The sequence below is a fragment of the Trifolium pratense genome, linkage group LG2, assembly GCF_020283565.1.
Source record: "Trifolium pratense cultivar HEN17-A07 linkage group LG2, ARS_RC_1.1, whole genome shotgun sequence".
NCBI lineage: Eukaryota > Viridiplantae > Streptophyta > Magnoliopsida > Fabales > Fabaceae > Trifolium > Trifolium pratense.
This window is the reverse complement of record NC_060060.1, coordinates 894,653-912,961: the sequence shown is the minus strand read 5'-3', so window position 1 is coordinate 912,961 and position 18,309 is coordinate 894,653. Positions and strand designations below refer to the sequence as shown.

At 33.1% G+C, this 18,309-nt stretch overlaps 1 protein-coding gene and 3 long non-coding RNA genes across 9 annotated transcripts; 3 read left to right on the top strand and 1 right to left on the bottom strand.

Annotated features, from left to right (window-relative positions):
* Window positions 1-519: 519 nt before the first annotated feature.
* LOC123909113 lies at window positions 520-1,897 on the top strand. The gene is made up of 2 exons (XR_006809824.1): window positions 520-598; window positions 1,512-1,897. It is a non-coding gene; the product is annotated as an uncharacterized LOC123909113 (long non-coding RNA).
* A 7,567-nt stretch (window positions 1,898-9,464) lies between these two features.
* On the bottom strand, window positions 9,465-10,757 carry LOC123908988. Its single transcript, XM_045959754.1, has 2 exons — window positions 10,046-10,757; window positions 9,465-9,958 (listed from the first exon to the last, which is right to left on the bottom strand). The coding sequence occupies exons 1-2, from the start codon at window positions 10,755-10,757 to the stop codon at window positions 9,465-9,467; spliced, it is 1,206 nt and encodes a 401-aa protein (XP_045815710.1).
* Window positions 10,758-11,178: 421 nt separating this feature from the next.
* On the top strand, window positions 11,179-13,325 carry LOC123907152. The gene is made up of 2 exons (XR_006809175.1): window positions 11,179-12,065; window positions 13,016-13,325. It is a non-coding gene; the product is annotated as an uncharacterized LOC123907152 (long non-coding RNA).
* Window positions 13,326-14,544: 1,219 nt separating this feature from the next.
* On the top strand, window positions 14,545-17,936 carry LOC123907150. 6 transcript variants are annotated; one of them, XR_006809174.1, is made up of 8 exons: window positions 14,572-14,982; window positions 15,235-15,428; window positions 15,600-15,673; window positions 15,749-16,472; window positions 16,597-16,688; window positions 16,789-16,871; window positions 16,954-17,132; window positions 17,697-17,936. It is a non-coding gene; the product is annotated as an uncharacterized LOC123907150 (long non-coding RNA). The 6 variants fall into 6 exon arrangements; XR_006809171.1 differs by having other exon boundaries at window positions 14,547-14,982; window positions 15,600-16,472; window positions 16,789-16,824; XR_006809173.1 differs by having other exon boundaries at window positions 15,600-16,472; window positions 16,597-16,673.
* Window positions 17,937-18,309: the final 373 nt, after the last annotated feature.

Here is an 18,309-nt window from a genome sequence, read left to right as displayed (position 1 = left end):
CTGCAAAACTGCATAAGATCAAAATTGTTTAGGTAGTTTCGACTGAAAAAGCAAAGCCCTTCCAACATTTAAAATATGCTGGTGCTTCCTCTAAACACGACCATTTTGCTGAGTTGTTTCGACACATGAGGTTTGGTGCTCAATACCTTTAGAGGCATAAAAAACTCAGGTCCAATATCCGTTCTAACAGTTTTAACATGGAAGTTATATTGATTTTCTATCATTATCAAAAACTGTTGAACAAGAGTAGTAACTTCAGACTTAACTTTACAAAAAACATGATAATCAACTTTCCCTTCTCTATTATGAAGGGATAAAAATATATATAAAAAAATATAATGGAAGGTCAAGTAATTAATTGAGTAGGCCAAAGAGACAAACATATTTTATGCATACATCTAAGAAATATTAATTTAATAATAACTATGATTTTATAAGAATAGTTTAAAATTAACAAGCATGAAGTTTTTTCACACTATAAAAATAACAAATGATTCCTACTTCTAGATTCATAAAAGTAAAAATATGGTTAAATTTTATATGTTTATTTATGCTATGATTATTTTTTTTTCCATATTAATTTCTATAGCAAATAGTGGTAAGTAGTTTTTATCATCATTTTTAAATTCGCTTTCAAAATTTAGTTTGATATACTGGTATTTCTATACAAAATTTAATATCATATTTTTATATTAATTTATTGGGTTAAATAAATCTTTTGTCCCTACAAATATGTCAAATTTTGGTTTTAGTTCCAATAAAAAATTTCAACAAGTTTTAGTTCTCAAATATCTTCTTTACGATTTTCCATCCTACTTTTAAGTCAACTCATCTATATATAGTTTTTGGTTTACAATGGAGTCAACAAGAATCGAACTTAAGCCCTCATTCATATTACCCAACTTAGTGGATTGTCAACTCATCTATATTACTTGAAATTTTTATTGTTTACGGCATTCATGTTTAGTACATTGTATAAACCTCTCTGACGAAAATTTAATATCCCGATCAATATTTCATAAGTTTTAATCTCTCCCTCCAAAATTTAGTTTTTTACAACATAATGGATGAAATAGATATGAATTTCTAATTTTTTGGCGCTTAAAAAACTCATATTTAATTCATCAAAAATTTAATAAATTCTAAATTATTTTGGGAAAGATTTTTTATATTATTATAAACATAAATATAAAAATTAAAAACTCATTCAAAAATATGAAAGTATATATAAGTTAACTTAAAAATAAGAATCAAATGTTATGAAATAAAATATTTGGAAGACAAAATCAACTTGCTGAAATTGTTTACATAGACTAGAAGTAAAATTTAGGAATATTTATACCGTTCAAAAACTTGTTTAACCGTAATCTTTATTAAAATAAATTGATATTTTAAATGATTTTTGTCTAAATTTGATATATGTATAAGGATTCCTAATAATTTTTACCTTTAAATTTTCTTATTCAAATTGTTTCACCCTCATTTTGACAACGTTCCTTAATTCTTAATAGTTTGCTTATTGTGCCGAACTAAAGAGGATTGTCGATATATTGTGTGTATCGCTGGTGATATTCCAGCATGTGGGTTTCCATTTCATGCGCCCGGATTTGAGGGATTTGGAATTTGTGGATGTGAGACGGAGGTCCAAAGTACATTGCACAAAATTAGTGGCTTGTGAATGTATACTTATGTATAGGGTTGGGAATACGCCAGGCGGTTTATAGGCGCCTTCGGCCTGGCTTGTGTAAGCTTGGTTTGGCCTAGTCTGTTTATTAAAAATGTCAGGCTTAGGCTTTGAAAAAAGTCTGTTTGCATAAATAGGTCAGGCTAATGCTTCTAAAAAGGCCTACAAAGCCTGTTTATATTTAATTATTATTATTTATATAATATTATTTTTTTTTTTTTGCCAAAGAAAAATATATTATTATTTAATCATATTTGTTATTTTATTAACTTTTAATTATTGTGCTAATCATTTTATTAGTTTTTTTTTAAAATGTTGAAGAAATTATAAAAATTTAAATGTGAAATAAGCTTTTAAGGCTTGTTTAGCATATTTAAAAAGACTATACATAGACCTTTATGTAACACAGACTTTTAATTAGGCTACAAGGCCAGACCAGGCTTTAAAAATGTTCAGGCCAGGCCAAAATAAATAACATTTGATAGGCCGTAGGCCAGGCTCAGGCCTGAAGACATAAGTATTGCAATTTTAAATGTAGATTATATATATATATATATATATATATATATATATATATATATATACTCCTTTATAAATAAAAGATATGTGATTTCCAAACACATCTTGGAATTAATAACAAACTTTGTTATTAATCCTTTTAATTAGCTACGTTGTAACAACTTAAGCTTGAATAAGCTTGATTTTTTTGGCCAGCGTTCTGGGCACGATGTCCTGCACACATGTCTGGGACATCTTGTGGAACATGTCATATGAACCCGTTATGTACCCAGAATCCAGACATTTTGTTAGTCTTGCACATGTTGTTTTAGCCTTATAATACTTGTCAATCTCACTGGAACTAATATCTCTCCCTTTGACAAATTATGGCTGAAAGAAACAACCACTTACCAGATGTGCACTTGTTGGTCTTTAATTTCAACGATCTTGAATCTTGCTCATGTGTTCTTCATAATATGTGATCTTCAATTCTTCATGTCTTCTTCAGCTCTTTGATCTTCAGATTTGTGTGTCTTCAATGTCTTAACTTCTGTAGTGGATTGTCTTTGATTTTGATTCTTCAGTTCACGAGACAATCATAATCTTGTCTTCATAATTTTTTATTTTGATTCTTTAGTGCATGAGGCAGTCTAGTATTGTCTTCATACAATCCAGAACAATTTTATTTTCTAGTACTATATCCTAGTGAACCATAGCCTTCTTAGCAGCAAAAACACTTAATCAGAGTGATCAAGGCTATGTGGTTATGACAGACACACAGATTCTAAGCATGTATAATGCTTCTGCAAGAGCTTTGGAGACTTCCATTAGCTCAGCTAACACTTCACTCATTGTGGCCTTAGGTAGAGAGTCAGATATTCCAGCCCCATCTTGTTCATTCCTGTTGTTGATCACGATGTCTGGGACATGTGTTCCAGCAAACAATTTGTAGTTAAATGAAAGTGGAAAGGGCTTCTTGCTTTGAACTTCTTCTGAGATGTGACTTGTGGGAGCCCAATTTGCTGCACCAATTCTATGGCATATTTCACACTCAGCTTCCCTGTTAAGAGTTGTCCTTTATTAGGCCAATGTTTTGTAAGTTTAAGAATCAACCTTTGAGGGGTGAATTAGATTTTAAGACTTTTATGGATATTTTAGAGACAACGTGGATTCCTTTATTTTTCTTGAAAATTGTATTATAAAGAAATATGATCAAAGTGCAGAAAAATAAAGAGAAAAGGAAAATTATATACAATGAAGAAAAATATGTTTATCTTCTTCACAATGATTTGATGTCAATGTTGATATCATAGTGTCAATCTTTCTCAAGTAGTAAACTTCTTGAAATTCTCTATGCAAGAATGCATTATTTACATCCAACTGGTGTAAGTGCCAAGATTTAATTGCAGCTAAAGCTATCAAGGTCCTCACAGTGGTGATTTTTGCAACAGGTGAGAATGTTTCATAGAAATCAATACCTTCAACCTGTGTGTATCCTTTAGCTACAAGACGTGCTATATACCTCTGTTGATTTACTAGTTGATCTCTCGTGTTTAAATACTTAAACTAGCGGTTGTTTACCAAATTCCTACGTAAACAACCTCTCTATGGATCCATCTGCCTTATGATTCACCTTGTAAACTCATCTGCTTCCTATAGGCCTTACATTAGGTGGTGCATCCACTAGGATCCAAGTTTTGTTCTGTTGTAAAGCATGAAGTTCTGCATTCATTGCTTGAACCCAACAATCTTGCAGGCTAGCTTGTTTATAAGTGCTAGGTTCAATATCATTGTTAACAGACAAAACAAATTTGGTATGTGAAGTAGAGAGGTTAACACAGGAATGAAAATGTGAAATAGGATAAAGCATAATTTGAGATGATGATTTGGAATGAGCATCAGAAAGATTGCATACATAATCATTCAAGTGACTAGGTTGAGATCTCAATCTTGTAGAATTTCTAATGACAATATCATTATTGTCAGGTGGAAGTGGAGGAGGAGTAGGTGAAGAAGATGGAGAAGATGGAGAAGAAGGAGAAGAATTAGAGTTAGGTATATGGCTTTGGGTGGTAACAAGAAATTCATCATCAAAAATTGGAGTAGATGGTGTGACTGTGTCTGATGCAGGAATATTAATATCATCAGAAGTAGAATGAATCGAATGATAAGACCATTGAAAAGGTGGATTGTGGTTTCGATAGGGTAGAATGTGTTCATGATATGTGACATGCCTAGAAATAAAAATGGACTTGGTGTGCAAATAAAAAAAAAATTGCCCCTTTGACACCTGACTTATGTCCTAAGTAAACAGCTTTTCGAGCTCTACTATCGAATTTAGTTCTTTGATTTTAAAGTTCGTATCCGCAGGGATTGTTCCAATCTCGACAAAACAATTGTATCGTATTTAGGACGTAAATAAAAAGGGGTATGCTTGGCATATATTTGGTTTTCATACGGTAAACTAAAGAGATGATTTTTAATAAAGATTAATGGATGATTAAAATTTTCGATTCACTTCCTCTTCATGATTTGGTAAATGCGGTCCTAAGCTACCTTTTCACTCTTATTGTCACGATGAATTAACTAAATAGTTCAGACCGGTGTTATTGACTAAGAACTCTCTTCCATAAAAATAATTCTCTAATGTCTTAGGTCAATTCAAATTCATAGAAAGATTTATGCACGTTAATTCTATTTATCATAGTTCAATAATCCGATATTTCTAAAACGACTATTGACCAAACAATTATTTCAAATTCAGGTTTCAAAAGTTATGGTTAGTAATCACTCGATTCCTAAATTCAATTCATAAATTCGTCAATTCATAAAGAACATTACACGCAGAAATAATTGAATAACAATAATATTAAAAAGGTCTCAAGGATCCTCAACAATTTATATGGTTCAAATCAATTCAAGAAAAATCATCTACTAGTTCTAATCAATAGAGATTTAGCTACTCATAATAAACATAACAATTAAATTATGAATATTAAACATAATTTAATGTTTAGAAGCACCTTTCAAATAAGACTCCAATGGAGAATTGCTTTGTTCCTTGGTTCCAGCCGTATTCCTCTTTTTCCAAAAGTCTCCGTAATAATGTGTGTCCCTCCTTAGGTTAAAAAGCTCATCTATATATATCCTCTCAAAGAACAATCACGTGCAATTAAAAAGGGATCCAGCCATTAGTGCACTGACACATCATCAAGTAGCCCCACTAAAAATACAGTGGCTTCAGACATAAAATGTTTCAAAACTTCCCATTATTTCTAAGTATTTTTCTTCTTTTTAACATTTGTCTTCAAACTTCTTGCTATGTCAATTTCTTAAAATATTCTTCTTTTTGACCATGCATTCTTCCTGATCTAACCTGATGATCAGAAAGGTTGAGGCCGGTCCGTTGAGCAAGCGTCCACACCGAAGGGGGAGTTTGTACCTGCAGGTGCTCCGATGCCTAAGTCAGCAAGAGAACAAGAGATACAAAGAAGAGAGAGAAAGAAAGTGTAGAATGGTTTAGAATACCTGGCTCTCCTGTCTAGGAGAGCTTATATAGTTGCCCCCAGCGTTGGGCCAAAGGTTGGTCTATTGGGCCGGGATAACCGGCCCAATAGACTCAACTGCCAAGATAGTCCTTGTATCGTAGGGGAGGTCGTTATTTGCCTCTATCTTGGTTGGAGTCGTTCCGCTATTCGCGGGTAAAGGATAAGCTCCGTGATAGATGTGGTTGGATGAATGAACACGTGCTAAAAGTGTTGCTTAGCTGTTAAGCTACGGTAGAATGGATCAACATGCATGGATAGATGAGCACGTGTTTAACGTGATGCCTATCTGTTATGTCATCACTTCTGGTCCTCTTTTGACTAGATACAGGTTTGTTGAAGTCAGATTTGGTGCTTGGACCATTGAACTTATTGTTGAAGTCAGATTTGGTACTTGGACCATTGAATTTATTTCTTTTATCCATCCTCTTCATGATACGGTTGAACTGTCTTCCAAGTAATACCATGGCTTCAGATAAACTTTCATCACTCTCCATATCTATCTCATCATCTTCTGCAGTATTAGAGGTAAAAGCCAAACTTTTGTTTTTCTTCTCTTTTCTTTGGTTTATGCCCATCTCATAGGTTTGAAGTGAGCCTATTAGTTCATTCACTTGAATGTTGGCCAGATCCTGAGATTCTTCTATTGCTGTTACTTTCATATCAAACCTCTTAGGTAGAGATCTGAGGATTTTGCTCACCAGCTTTTCATCTGATATGGGTTCTCCCAAGGCATCAAATGAATTTGCAAATTCTAAAATATTCATGTGAAAGTCATGAATAGTCTCTTCTTCCTTCATACTCAGATTTTCAAAGTTTGTGCGAAGCATCTGAAGTTTGGACAGCTTTACCTTGTTGGTTCCTTCATGTGCTTTCCTGAGTATTTCCCATGCCTGTTTGGCCACAGTGCATCGTTTAACAAGTCTGAACATGTTGATGTCCACCCCATTGAATATGGCATTCAAGGCTTTTGAATTTCCCAGAGCTAAGTCATCCTCGTCTTTAGAATTGTCTTTATTAGGCTTGATTTCACCTGTTACCTTTCCATCCTTATCAATGACCATTGGGGGTTCCCATCCATTTTCTACAGCTTTCCATGTTCTGCTATCAATGGATTTAAGAAACACCATCATCTTAGCTTTCCAGTAGTCATAGTTCTCAGGCCCAGTTAGCAGTGGTGGTTTAGAGACCGTTCCTCCTTCCTTGTCCATCTCACCAGAAATTTCCGTCCCTGAAGCTCACCCTGAGTTTCGAGCAGGGTGCCTGCTCTGATGCCAATTGAAATTCTGGCACACTAGTGTTAAGATGTTGTACTCAACGCTTCACCACTATAATACACTTTTAATGCGTGAATCAATGATTCAACATCCAACCGCGCATATACAAGGAATAATAAACTGAACAAACTGAAAGTAAATTAACACAGTAATTTGTTAACCCAGTTCAGCATAAGCCTACTCTGGGGGATACCAATCCAGGAGTGAATCCACTATGATAGTATTAGTTTGAAGCCCTCAATAAACCTCTCGTTTATGACTTCTCACCTAATCACCACCCGTGCTATATCCTACCTAAGACACACCTAGGTATGAGAACCTCCGCTCACCTCCTCTTGACCACAGCCACTGTGATCGTACAATTCTAGATTTAATATGTGAAGACACACTTCATAAAACACTCACACCACTTCCGTGCTTAAAAGCTTTGGAATGATATACACACACTATCTCCTTGCTTAGAAGCTCCAGAGATATTACAATGCACAAACACACAATTCCTAGTCTAGTGGGAAATCAACACAAGACTTAGAACACAATAGACACAATACTAAAACCTAAACAACTCACGCTTTGTAAGACTCAAATCTGGTTTCAGTGACTTGAACAATGGTGTCAACATTCTTTAAATAACCTTCACTAGCTCAGGCTAGGTCTTCAATTAGGCTTCAATAGCATAGCTTGATTAATGGTTCCTTCAAGGAATATTCTTCAATTAAAATGTTTTGTTTCCTTAACTTGAAGATCTGATTAGCAAGCAAAACTTGATCACGAGATCCATTAATAATTATGCGTGACAACGCTCCTTATCACAAACGAACATTTATTATGGATTCCATATTTAGAACTTAGGCGCGAGATCTCACCATACACAGGCCCGGCCTACTGGATGTGGTATCCAATGTTGAAGCATTGTACCGAACGTCTTGCTTATACTGGATGGTGGAAGCATGTAGTTCCACATCAGGAAAAATCACATGTTTTAGCAAAATGAGGCCAACCATACAACGCCAACAAAAATGAACAAGTGTAGAGTCCGTCATGACTATAAAATGAACAAGTGTAGAGTCCGTCATGACTATAAAATGAACACTTTGGTAGTGTCCGAGAAGACGTGAAACTATATGATTAGTGTGTTTGTAAATGAATGATTAATTGGTAGTCGTATTTGACGATGTATGTGCGTGAGTTAGGAATGTATGATAGCGTGTGAAGTGTGTAGTATACTACTCACACTTATATTTATGTTTATGTTTTCTAACTCTCTGCTTTGTGTTATTTGCTGGACCTTTGGGGGTCCAGGTTGACAGGTTATGTGTTAGCCTCGTCCGAGTGAAATGGTGAAGCTCTGCTCTGATTGAGACATGGGAAAAAGGGGTTTTATATCTATATAGAGTCCTTTGAGAACACTCTGTTTGGTTTAGTTTCATTTTGAAAATGTATCCGTTTTGTATGACTAATGACGCATCGTGTCGATGCGAAGATTTGTGTTGTTTATTCAAACATTTTACTAATTAATTGTATTAGTATTATCTTTGAATGAAGCCTGTAGTATTCAAACCAGCGCTTTATAATCATATTTTCAATTTTTCGCTGCGTATTTTATAAAAAGATTTTATAAAGGCAGAGTTAATTAATTAACGGGTTTGGGTGTTACAAATAGCAATCGATTGATGGTTGGGATTTAGGGGAAGATGAAAGTGCATAAACAATTGGGCGTAGCTGAGAGCAGTGAAGTGAATTCATTTGAGAAAAGAGGAAAAGTCAAAGAGAAGAATGAAAGTTGGAAAAGAGGAACAATATTATGATGATCTATTGTTATGTGTTTTGGGTTTGGTGGGATTTAGATGACAGTTGATGAGAGAAAAGACAAAGTCGCTTTAAAATTTTTGAGATTTAGGGATTTTGTTAGAAGATTTTGTAATTTTTTTATTGATGATTTTTGTAATTGTCTTATTGATGAATGTATGAAGATGAAAAGGTGAAGAAGATGAGGAAGGTTGAAAGGAAGAAAAGATGAAGAAATGAAGAAGAAAAAAATATTGTCATTTTGGTACCTCGTATTGTCGTTTTGGTCCCTCGCCATATCATCAGGCCACGTGTCCAACTAATGCCTAGTCAACGTGCCATGTGTCCCCAAAAAAATGTCACATCAGCCTTTTTTTGTAAGGTTAACGGTCACTTTAAACGTCAGGGACTAAAGTCATTAACAGATTGTAGAGTCGGGGGACTATTTTGTATTTTTTCTTCAGTCAGGGACCAGAATGACAGCGAGTTGTACATTCAGGGACTAAAATGACCATTTCCCCTAAAATTATCATAAAAATTGCAATTAAATTAACAAATAAATGACTGTCATCAGCAAATATCACAAACAGCATGATCATCAACTTTTACAAAAGAAAATTGTTTATGCATATCTAACAACTTGCTATTGGACAAATGTCCCAATCCATAATGTCATAAGGCTTCTTTAAGAATGACATGAGAAGGAGTAACTTGAGAAGAAGCAATGGTAGTTGAATTAGGCTGAACTTGGTTCTGATTAAAGTAACACAATCCTCCATTGAGCATACCCAAACATTTATTATTATCAAAAGACACAAGGAAATGGTTATCAAGGCCAAGTTTAGGAACAGAGATCAAATTCAAATTGAAATCAGGTACCAAAAGCACATGTGAAATGGTGAAAATCGAAGAAAATTTCACTGAACCAGAATAATTTGCAATGGAAACTTGTCCATTAGGCAACTTAACACTGATTAGTTTGATAGATTTGTAGGAGCTGAAGTAATCGAAAGAAGAGCAAATATGATCACTTGCACATGTGTCAATAATCCATTGACCAGGACTACTGTGCAAAGTGCAAACTAAGTTACCTAAAGTAACATGTCCACTAGCAATATTGACTTGAGTGGAGGAAGATCCTTGATTACCAGCATTAGAAGAAGAGCCTTGATTACCAAATTGTGTAGTTTGAAGTAGATTCAATAACTATGAACATTGTTCCTTTGTGAAATCAAAACCACTAATACGAGCACCTTGATTGTCACCAACATCTTCCCTCTCCTCTTGAGAAGCATTGTTGGTTGAAGCATTAGATTTACCATAGTGTGGAGGAAACTCATGCTTCCTATAACAATTCTCAACAATGTGATTGGTTTTACCACAAAAGGAACACTCTTTGTTCTTTGCACCGAAACTGTTCGACCTATTACCTGAGCTAGATGAGCTCGAACCAGATGAATAGCCACGTCCACGGCCTTGTGGCTTTCGACTGTCACTAGCATTCACAAGCACTTTCGAGTCATCATAGTGATTGGAATTATAGTGCCTTTCTTGTTGGATAATCATCGAAAAAATACGATTAATGGCAGGTAAAGGATTCATCAACAAGATTTGAGCGCGCACTGAATCGAAGTTATCATTTAAACCAGTCAAAAAACGAATAGATCGAGTAACTTCATGCTGATGCTTAGCATTGCGTATACCAGTGTTACAGATACAATGCATTGGACACGAGCATACAAGAGTAGGAAAGTATGATTCGAGTTCTTCCCATAGAGACTTTAAAGTAGTGAAAAATTCTGAAACAGAGCGTGAATCTTGCTTCATGCTATAGATTTCACATTGTAATTCAGAAATTCGAATGTAATCACCTTGCGAAAAATGTTCCTTAAGCTCGTTCCAAACATCAATAGCATTATCAAAGAAAACGATACTTTGCGCAATTGATTTATCAACAGAATTCATGATCCATGAATGTATCAACATATTGCATCTATTCCATGCTTTGAAATTAGGATCAAATTCACTAGAACTTCAATTGTTCCATCAACAAAATCAAACTTATTCTTACCTCCAAGAGCACGTTTCATGGATCGCGCCCAAGCTTGATAATTGGAGTGAGTGAGAACAGGTTTCACCACGATGGAAGTAGGACCATCGGAAGGATAAACGTAGTAAACATCGCCGGGATTGTTTAACGAGATCTTGGACGAGAATGGTGGTTGAACCACCGGCAGTGTTGTTATGACCACCACGAGCCATAAGAAGCAAAGCGATGCGCAGCAGAGCTCAGAAGAGCTCTGATACCATCATGAAGTTGTTTAAGATAACCGAAAACGCATAGAAAGATTGAAGAAGAAGAAGAAGAAGAAGAAGCATATTGAAAGCTACGGAAGCAATTTTCATTGATTGATTAAGCAAAGTAGTTACAAGCACATTTATATAGGTGAAGGTAGTTCTAACAAACTGCTAACAAACTTCTAACAAACTATAAGCTAGACTACTCTACATATGGTGTACACTAAGTAAAGATACACAAGCACTAGGAAAGATAGCTAATGTATCAAGTAACTTGTAAAGTGTAATAAATCTTATCACAAATTCACAAACAATATAAAAAGTTTTGTGGCGGAATTTATGCCCTCACAATTAGTGTGTCAAATGTAAAATTCTCTGACAAATGTTTGTGAGGCTCGTTTCTGTTAAGTTTTCCACTAATAGGTTTGTAACTCAATTATATTATATTGTGATGGAAATGTACCCTCTCTAAATCAATCTTTTATAGTTATTGTCAAAGTGTTCTTTCAATCTGGTTTCGTGTTTTTGTCATTTGTTGTTGCTAGTTTATATAGACTCAAAGTAACGCTTTTGAACAAATAGAATATTAAAACACTATATTTTCAAATCCCAGAACCTTATGTAGGATGTATACTAAAAAAGGTCATATTTTTGTCATGATTTTTAGATTTTCCCTTCTCTATTATGAAGGGATAAAAATAGATATAAAAAAATATAATGTAAGGTCAAGTAATTAATTGAATGAGCTAAAGAGACAAACATATTTTATGCATACATCTAAGAAACATTAATTTAATAATAATTATGATTTTAAGAATAGTTTCAAATTAACAAGCATGAAGTTTTTTCACACTATAAAGCTACCAAATGATTCTTATTTCTAGATTCATAAAAGTAAAAATATGGTTAAAGTTTATATGTTTATTTATCCTATGGTTATGTTTTTTTCCATATTAATTTCTATAGCAAATAGCGGTAAGTAATTTATATTATCGTTTTTAAATTCGCTTTGAAAATTTAGTTTGATATACCGGTATTTTTATACAAAATTTAATATCATATGATATTTTTATATTAATTTATAGGGTTAAATAAATTTTTTGTTCCTACAAATATGTCAAATTTTGTTTTTAGTTCCAATAAAAAATTTCAGCAAGTTTTAGTTCTCAAATATCTTCCGTACCATTTTTCATCTCTACTTTTAAGTCAACTCATCTATATATAGTTTTGGGTTTACAATGGAGTAAGCAATAATCGAACTTAGGACCTCATGCATATTACCTAACCTAGTGGATTGTCAACTCATCTATATTACTTGAAATTTTTATTATTTTCGGCATTCATGTTTAGTACATTGTATAAACCTCTTTGACAAAACTTTAATTTCCCGATCAATATTTTATAAGTTTTAATGAGTTTTTATATTTATATTTATAATAATATAAAAATCTCTCCCTTCAAAATTTAGTTTTTTACAACACATTGGATGAATTAGATATGAATTTCTAACTTTTTGGCGCATAAAAAAATCATATTTAATTCATCAAATTTAATAAATTCTAAATTATTGTGGGAGATATTTTTTATATTATTATAAACATAAATATAAATTAAAACTCGTTAAAAAATATGAAAGTATACATGAGTTGACTTAAAAATAAGAATTAAAAGTTATGAAATAAAATATTTACGCGACAAAATCAACTTGCTGAAATTGTTTATATAGACTAAAAATAAATTTTAAGACTATTTATACGGTTTAAAAACTTGTTTAACTGTAATCTTTATTAATATAAATTGAAATTTTAAATGATTGTTGTCTAACTTTGATATATGTATAAGGATTTCTAATAATTTTTACCTTTAAATATTCTTATTCAAATTGTTTCACCCTCATTTTGATAAAGTTCCTTAATTCTTAATAGTGTTCCTCATGTGCCGAACTAACGAGGATTGTCGAAATCTTCTGTGTCTTGATGCTGATCATAGTCCAGCCTGTGGGTTTCCATTTCATGTGACCGGATCTGAGGGATTTGGAGTTTGTGGATGTCGTTATGAGAAGGTCCCAAGTACATTGCACAAAATTAGTGGCTTGTGAATGTATACTTATGTATAAAACAGTAAAATTTAATTAAAATAAAAATAAAATTATGTTGTTACTATCTCGAGTGGATTAGTTTTGTAGTTATGCACGGATGACATGTAATTTACCAAAATATTATGTTGTTGCTCTTATGATTTGTCTCACTTATATTTGTTTTAGTAAATTATATACTCCCGTATTTCCAAAGAAGTTTGAATAACATTTTTCTCCTCTCTTGTGTTAAAATATATACTTTGGTCCATTTTAGTAAAATTAAATATTTTTGTGATAAAAAATAACTTTAAATCTCTATTTTATGTTAAAATAATTTCAAGCCATCATTTAAGAAATTAATATTTTTTTTTTTTGGCTTAAATGCAGTTTTACCCCTCCTGTTTTGATTAAATCGGAATTTTACCCCCCCTATTTTAAAACACAGAGTTTTACCACCCTGTTTTATAATTTTTTGGATTTTGCCCCCCCTAAAATTCTGCTTTCGAGTCACAACTTAAAAGCTTCTCACACAAGTCAATTTGGATCAATAATTCACCAAATGTATACCGAAATTACCGTAATCGAGTTATCTTTCCACAGAATCAAACCTCACTAAATTTGGAGTTACAAAGAGAGATTAATTACCGTTTTAGTGGAGGTATGCCCCCAAAATTCTGCACAAAATCTGCTTTCGAGTCACAACTTCAAAACTTCGCACAGAATTCCATTTAGATCCTTAATTCACCAAACTGGTACCGAAATGACCGCAATCGAGTTAGTTTTCCACAAAATCAAACTCCACTAAATTTGGAGTTACGGAGAAAGATTAATTATCATTTTAGTGAAGGTATGTCCAAATTAATTATATTGTATGGAACTACTACTGGTATTTTTATCATGTCTCTCACCCTGTAGCTCATTTTTTAATAGTATTTACATGTCCGGAAAGCTAACGAAATTACCCTTGTTGTCATTTAAATTTCCTCAAATTTGGAGTTACAATGTGTTTGGTAGACGATGTTGAATTTGAAGGTCAGAAGTAGATTTCTGCAAAATTAGTTATTATATACTAGTACAAATATGACATATTACACAAGTAGTTTACATCTGACGAGCATATGTCAGATGTAAAAGGCTATATGGAGTAGTGTTTACATCTGATTTCAATAACCACAGATGGAACAAATATATAGACAAAACGTTTTACATCTGATTTCAATATCCCCGGAAACAAAACTGAACGCGGTGGCAATCCTGTAATTATGACAAAAATTATCTAAAATAAATATATATCTGGGCATATATATCTCAGATGTAAAATGTTAGGTTGAGTAAAAAAAAAATATAATTGTTTTTGGAACCAAATACGTAAGTGAATTAAGTAAAAAACACTCCCACCTACAATTCCTCAAAACACTCCCTTTGGATTCCTGAACAAACCCTCAATAACAAAGAGTGATTCCTCTCAGGAACCTCTCTCTCGATTCGAAACTTTCACTAACCTCTCTCACTCGATGAACTCGTCGCTGCTTCACGAAACCCTTCGTTCTTCCGTCTTCAACATCAAACTCACAGATCTGTCACAGATTCGTTCTCAGATTCAGCTTCTCACATTTGTTCTCTCATTTTTCTCAGCAAATCTTCGATTCAGAATCTCAGTAAAGCCACGAAATAATTCTCAAGCTTCGATCCAGTTTCTCACCAATTTAGAATCTCAAGCTTCGATTCGTTTCTCAAGCAAACCCAGAAAATCCTTCTCAGCTTCTCAATAAGCAACGATTCAGAATCTTAAGACTCGATTCACGTTCAATCCAGGTTCAGTTTATCATTTTGTTAATTTTTTTAGTTATTGTTTCCAATTTTTTTTTCATCATTTTGTTTCATAAATTGGTAATTAGGTATGTGAAACTAGTTTATTTGATTGTATATTTGGTATTTAGTTTATTTGTGCTTCCTGAATTTAAGAGAAATTGTGCTAGGTGTATATTGTTGGTTATCATTGAGAGAGAGGAATGGTGTGTTCGTTTTAGGGTTAGGAATTGTGATTTCTTTTCTTCCTTGTTGCAGAATGCCGATGGAATTAGATACCACCGTTTTGCACGAGTCACACCACGACCGAATTCCAAACCGAAACCGAACCGGCTGAAACCGGAACTGACTTATGAACCGATATGGCTAAAATCGATATCGGAAGAAGCCCGCGAGATCCTTATGCGTGAGTGTTACCAAGGTCTAGAGGAGAGGACTATATCAACCTAAGTGTAAGTATCTATTTAATCAATTTTGTTTTCAATTTTGCGTTTCCCTTTTCAATTTCATCTTAATTTTGATTATTCATCTTAATTTTGACTATGTCTATATCAACTCAGTGTTTGGGAATTTAATGATAGGGGTTTACTGGCCAAAAGTAACCATGTTTATTCATTCTGTAGAAACTCAGAAGACAGCCTATGTTGATGCATGTGCCTCTTATAGGAGGTCTGATGCTTTGAATGGAAAAATCATTGTAAGTTATATAATGTTGTTATATTTATCATAAGTTGCATGGCTTGTCGGCTAATAATAAAGTTCCTGCTTTCAGGTTAGTTTTGAGACTTTTATGGTTATACAATACATAAATATGATATGCCATAAGATAAGTTATCTACGTTGTAGGCATGTAAAACGTGGGTTTGTTAGTGCTTTGTTTCTGTTTTCAATTTGTAAGGCTATATAGCCAACAGTTTACTTTGAATTGTATAATAAGGTATTCTCTCCGAATCTGTATATCAGTGCTTCAGTTTCTACAATTTTAGGATTATAAAGTTTATGGTTCTAAGACTCTAATGTATCTAATTTTAAGGTGAGTTTTCAAATGTCTTTCCATCTTTGTTTTATACTTTTGCTGCATTGTTATTGTAGTACTAATATGACAATGTAAAGAGAAACACTAATATGACAATGGTCCTATTAGATATATTATATCATGCTTCATGACAATGTAAAGAGTATATAGCTCAGTTTGTAATGGTCTAAAGTTTTAAAAAAGTAGCTTCTCATAGTTTAAAGATCACTTTGCTCTGTTTTGTATATAGTTGATTGAAGTATGTATATGTTTTCTTTTATTCAATCTTAATAATATACAAATGGAAACTTATGTTAGGGAAATTTTGCTTATTTGTCTTCCTCATATTCCTGTGTTACAAAATTAAGTGCTATTTTTTGACACCCTCATTGTATAATATTGTAGGTTTGAGTTCAAATGATGGTAACTAAGAAGATGATGGAGCAAAATTAACATGTTTCCTTTGAGCACATATATTATTGTGAGTAAAATATTATACATTCCTCATAAAATATACTATTGTTATTATTATAAAGACTTTGATATGTTATTGATTGGAAAGGCTTTGATATCTTATGAGAAAAAAACCTTTTTATTTTTTTCAGGATCATATCTATTGTGAAAGTGTATATCCATGTTGAAGTGAAATTTGGGAGCAGCAAATTTAAGCAAATTTTTTGTTGTGAGCAGCTACATGGTTTGACTATCTTTTATTGTCAAATATCATTAATGTTGCTTTCACAATTCTTTAATTACTCATTTTCTATTTATTTGTTGGTTTGGTTACTTTTTTTCAGGGTGCTACCTAAGTCAAGGAAAAAGAATGTGAAGTAGTAAGAAGAGGAAGAATTGATGATTTTAAAGTTTGAGAGCTTCTATGGTTAAACTATAAAACATGCTTATAATTATTTGTTCAGATTTTTCTTTTATATGAATGTTCTGTTGTGTTTTTCTCCTTATAGTTCAACTGTCGGGTTCCTCCATGTTTAGGATAAATTGGAAACTCACTCATCTTTCTTCCATGGCCGAACCACACACTCCACCATCACTATACACTCACTCAAAATTCATCTCTCCACCATTTTCATCCTATCGAAGCTTGTTTGAAAGCTAGGAGTTGTGATGAGCTTCCTCTTCTAAGGTAACTAGAACTTCTTTTCTTCTCCATAGCAGGTCAAGCTCTTAGAGCTTGAAGAAGGGTTTTATGTCTTATTCATATTTATGATTTAGTTAACTCCTAATGGAACTCTTGTAGTAGCTATTATGAAACTAGTGTGTTAAGGGTAGTTAGATGGATTTTCATGGTTGAAACCATGGCTTTCACAATAGTCGGTAGCTAGGCATTTGAGAAAATTCCAATTGATCAAGAACTTGAAGTTTGTCATGGTTTAATATAAATTTCTGCATAAAAAGAAGGGCTGGTTTGCTGCATTTTTCTGCATAAAGGGGACTGTTTTCTTTGTTTCTTTTCTGCAGAATTCTGCAGGTTGCATGCTGCCAATTGCGCGGGCGCGCCACACCCTTCGTGGGGCGCTCGAGGCAGCAGCCTTTAGCTCACTTTGTGTTGCATTTTGTTCGATTTTAGATCATGTAGTATGATACTACCTGAATGTATGTTAATTTATATATATGAATAAGTTGATCATGTATACGTAATGAATTTAAGCCATGTATGTATAAGTAAATATATATTTACATATTGTAGGTGTTCAATAATCCCACGGCATTAACAGAGGAGGAGCTGTATGAATTGTGAAACCGCTGGGCAACTTGTTTTCTTGACCTATATAATCATGAGGTAGATAATGATGTTGCCGATGAGGCTTAGGAGTTAGCTAGGTTAATTTGTATGATGTTACGATGGATTCACATTAATTAGGATGTTTTGAATTGTAATGACATTTGGTATTTTGCTTGAATGTTATAACATTTTGGATCGTTGGTATTTTGCTTGAATTGTAAGACTTGGTATTTTATTTGAATTGTAAGACTTGGTATTTTATTTGAATTGTAATGACTTGGTTGAATGTAATTGTATTTTGGTTGAATGTTGAATTGTAATGTTATTTTGGTTTTTTTTAATTACAAAATAGGATTTAAAATATAAAAAAAAAAAAAAAAAAACGCAGGATTTTGAAAAAAAAAAAATTAAATAAAGTTACTATTTCACATCTGGTGACTTGGTCAGATGTAAAAGGTCCAATTTAATTATAAAAAAAAATAAAATTGGTCAGCTGAAACATGAGAACAGAGGTAAAAGGGGATACTTTTACATCTGGCGAATGTCAGATGTAAAAAGCGTAAACTTACTACTTCTT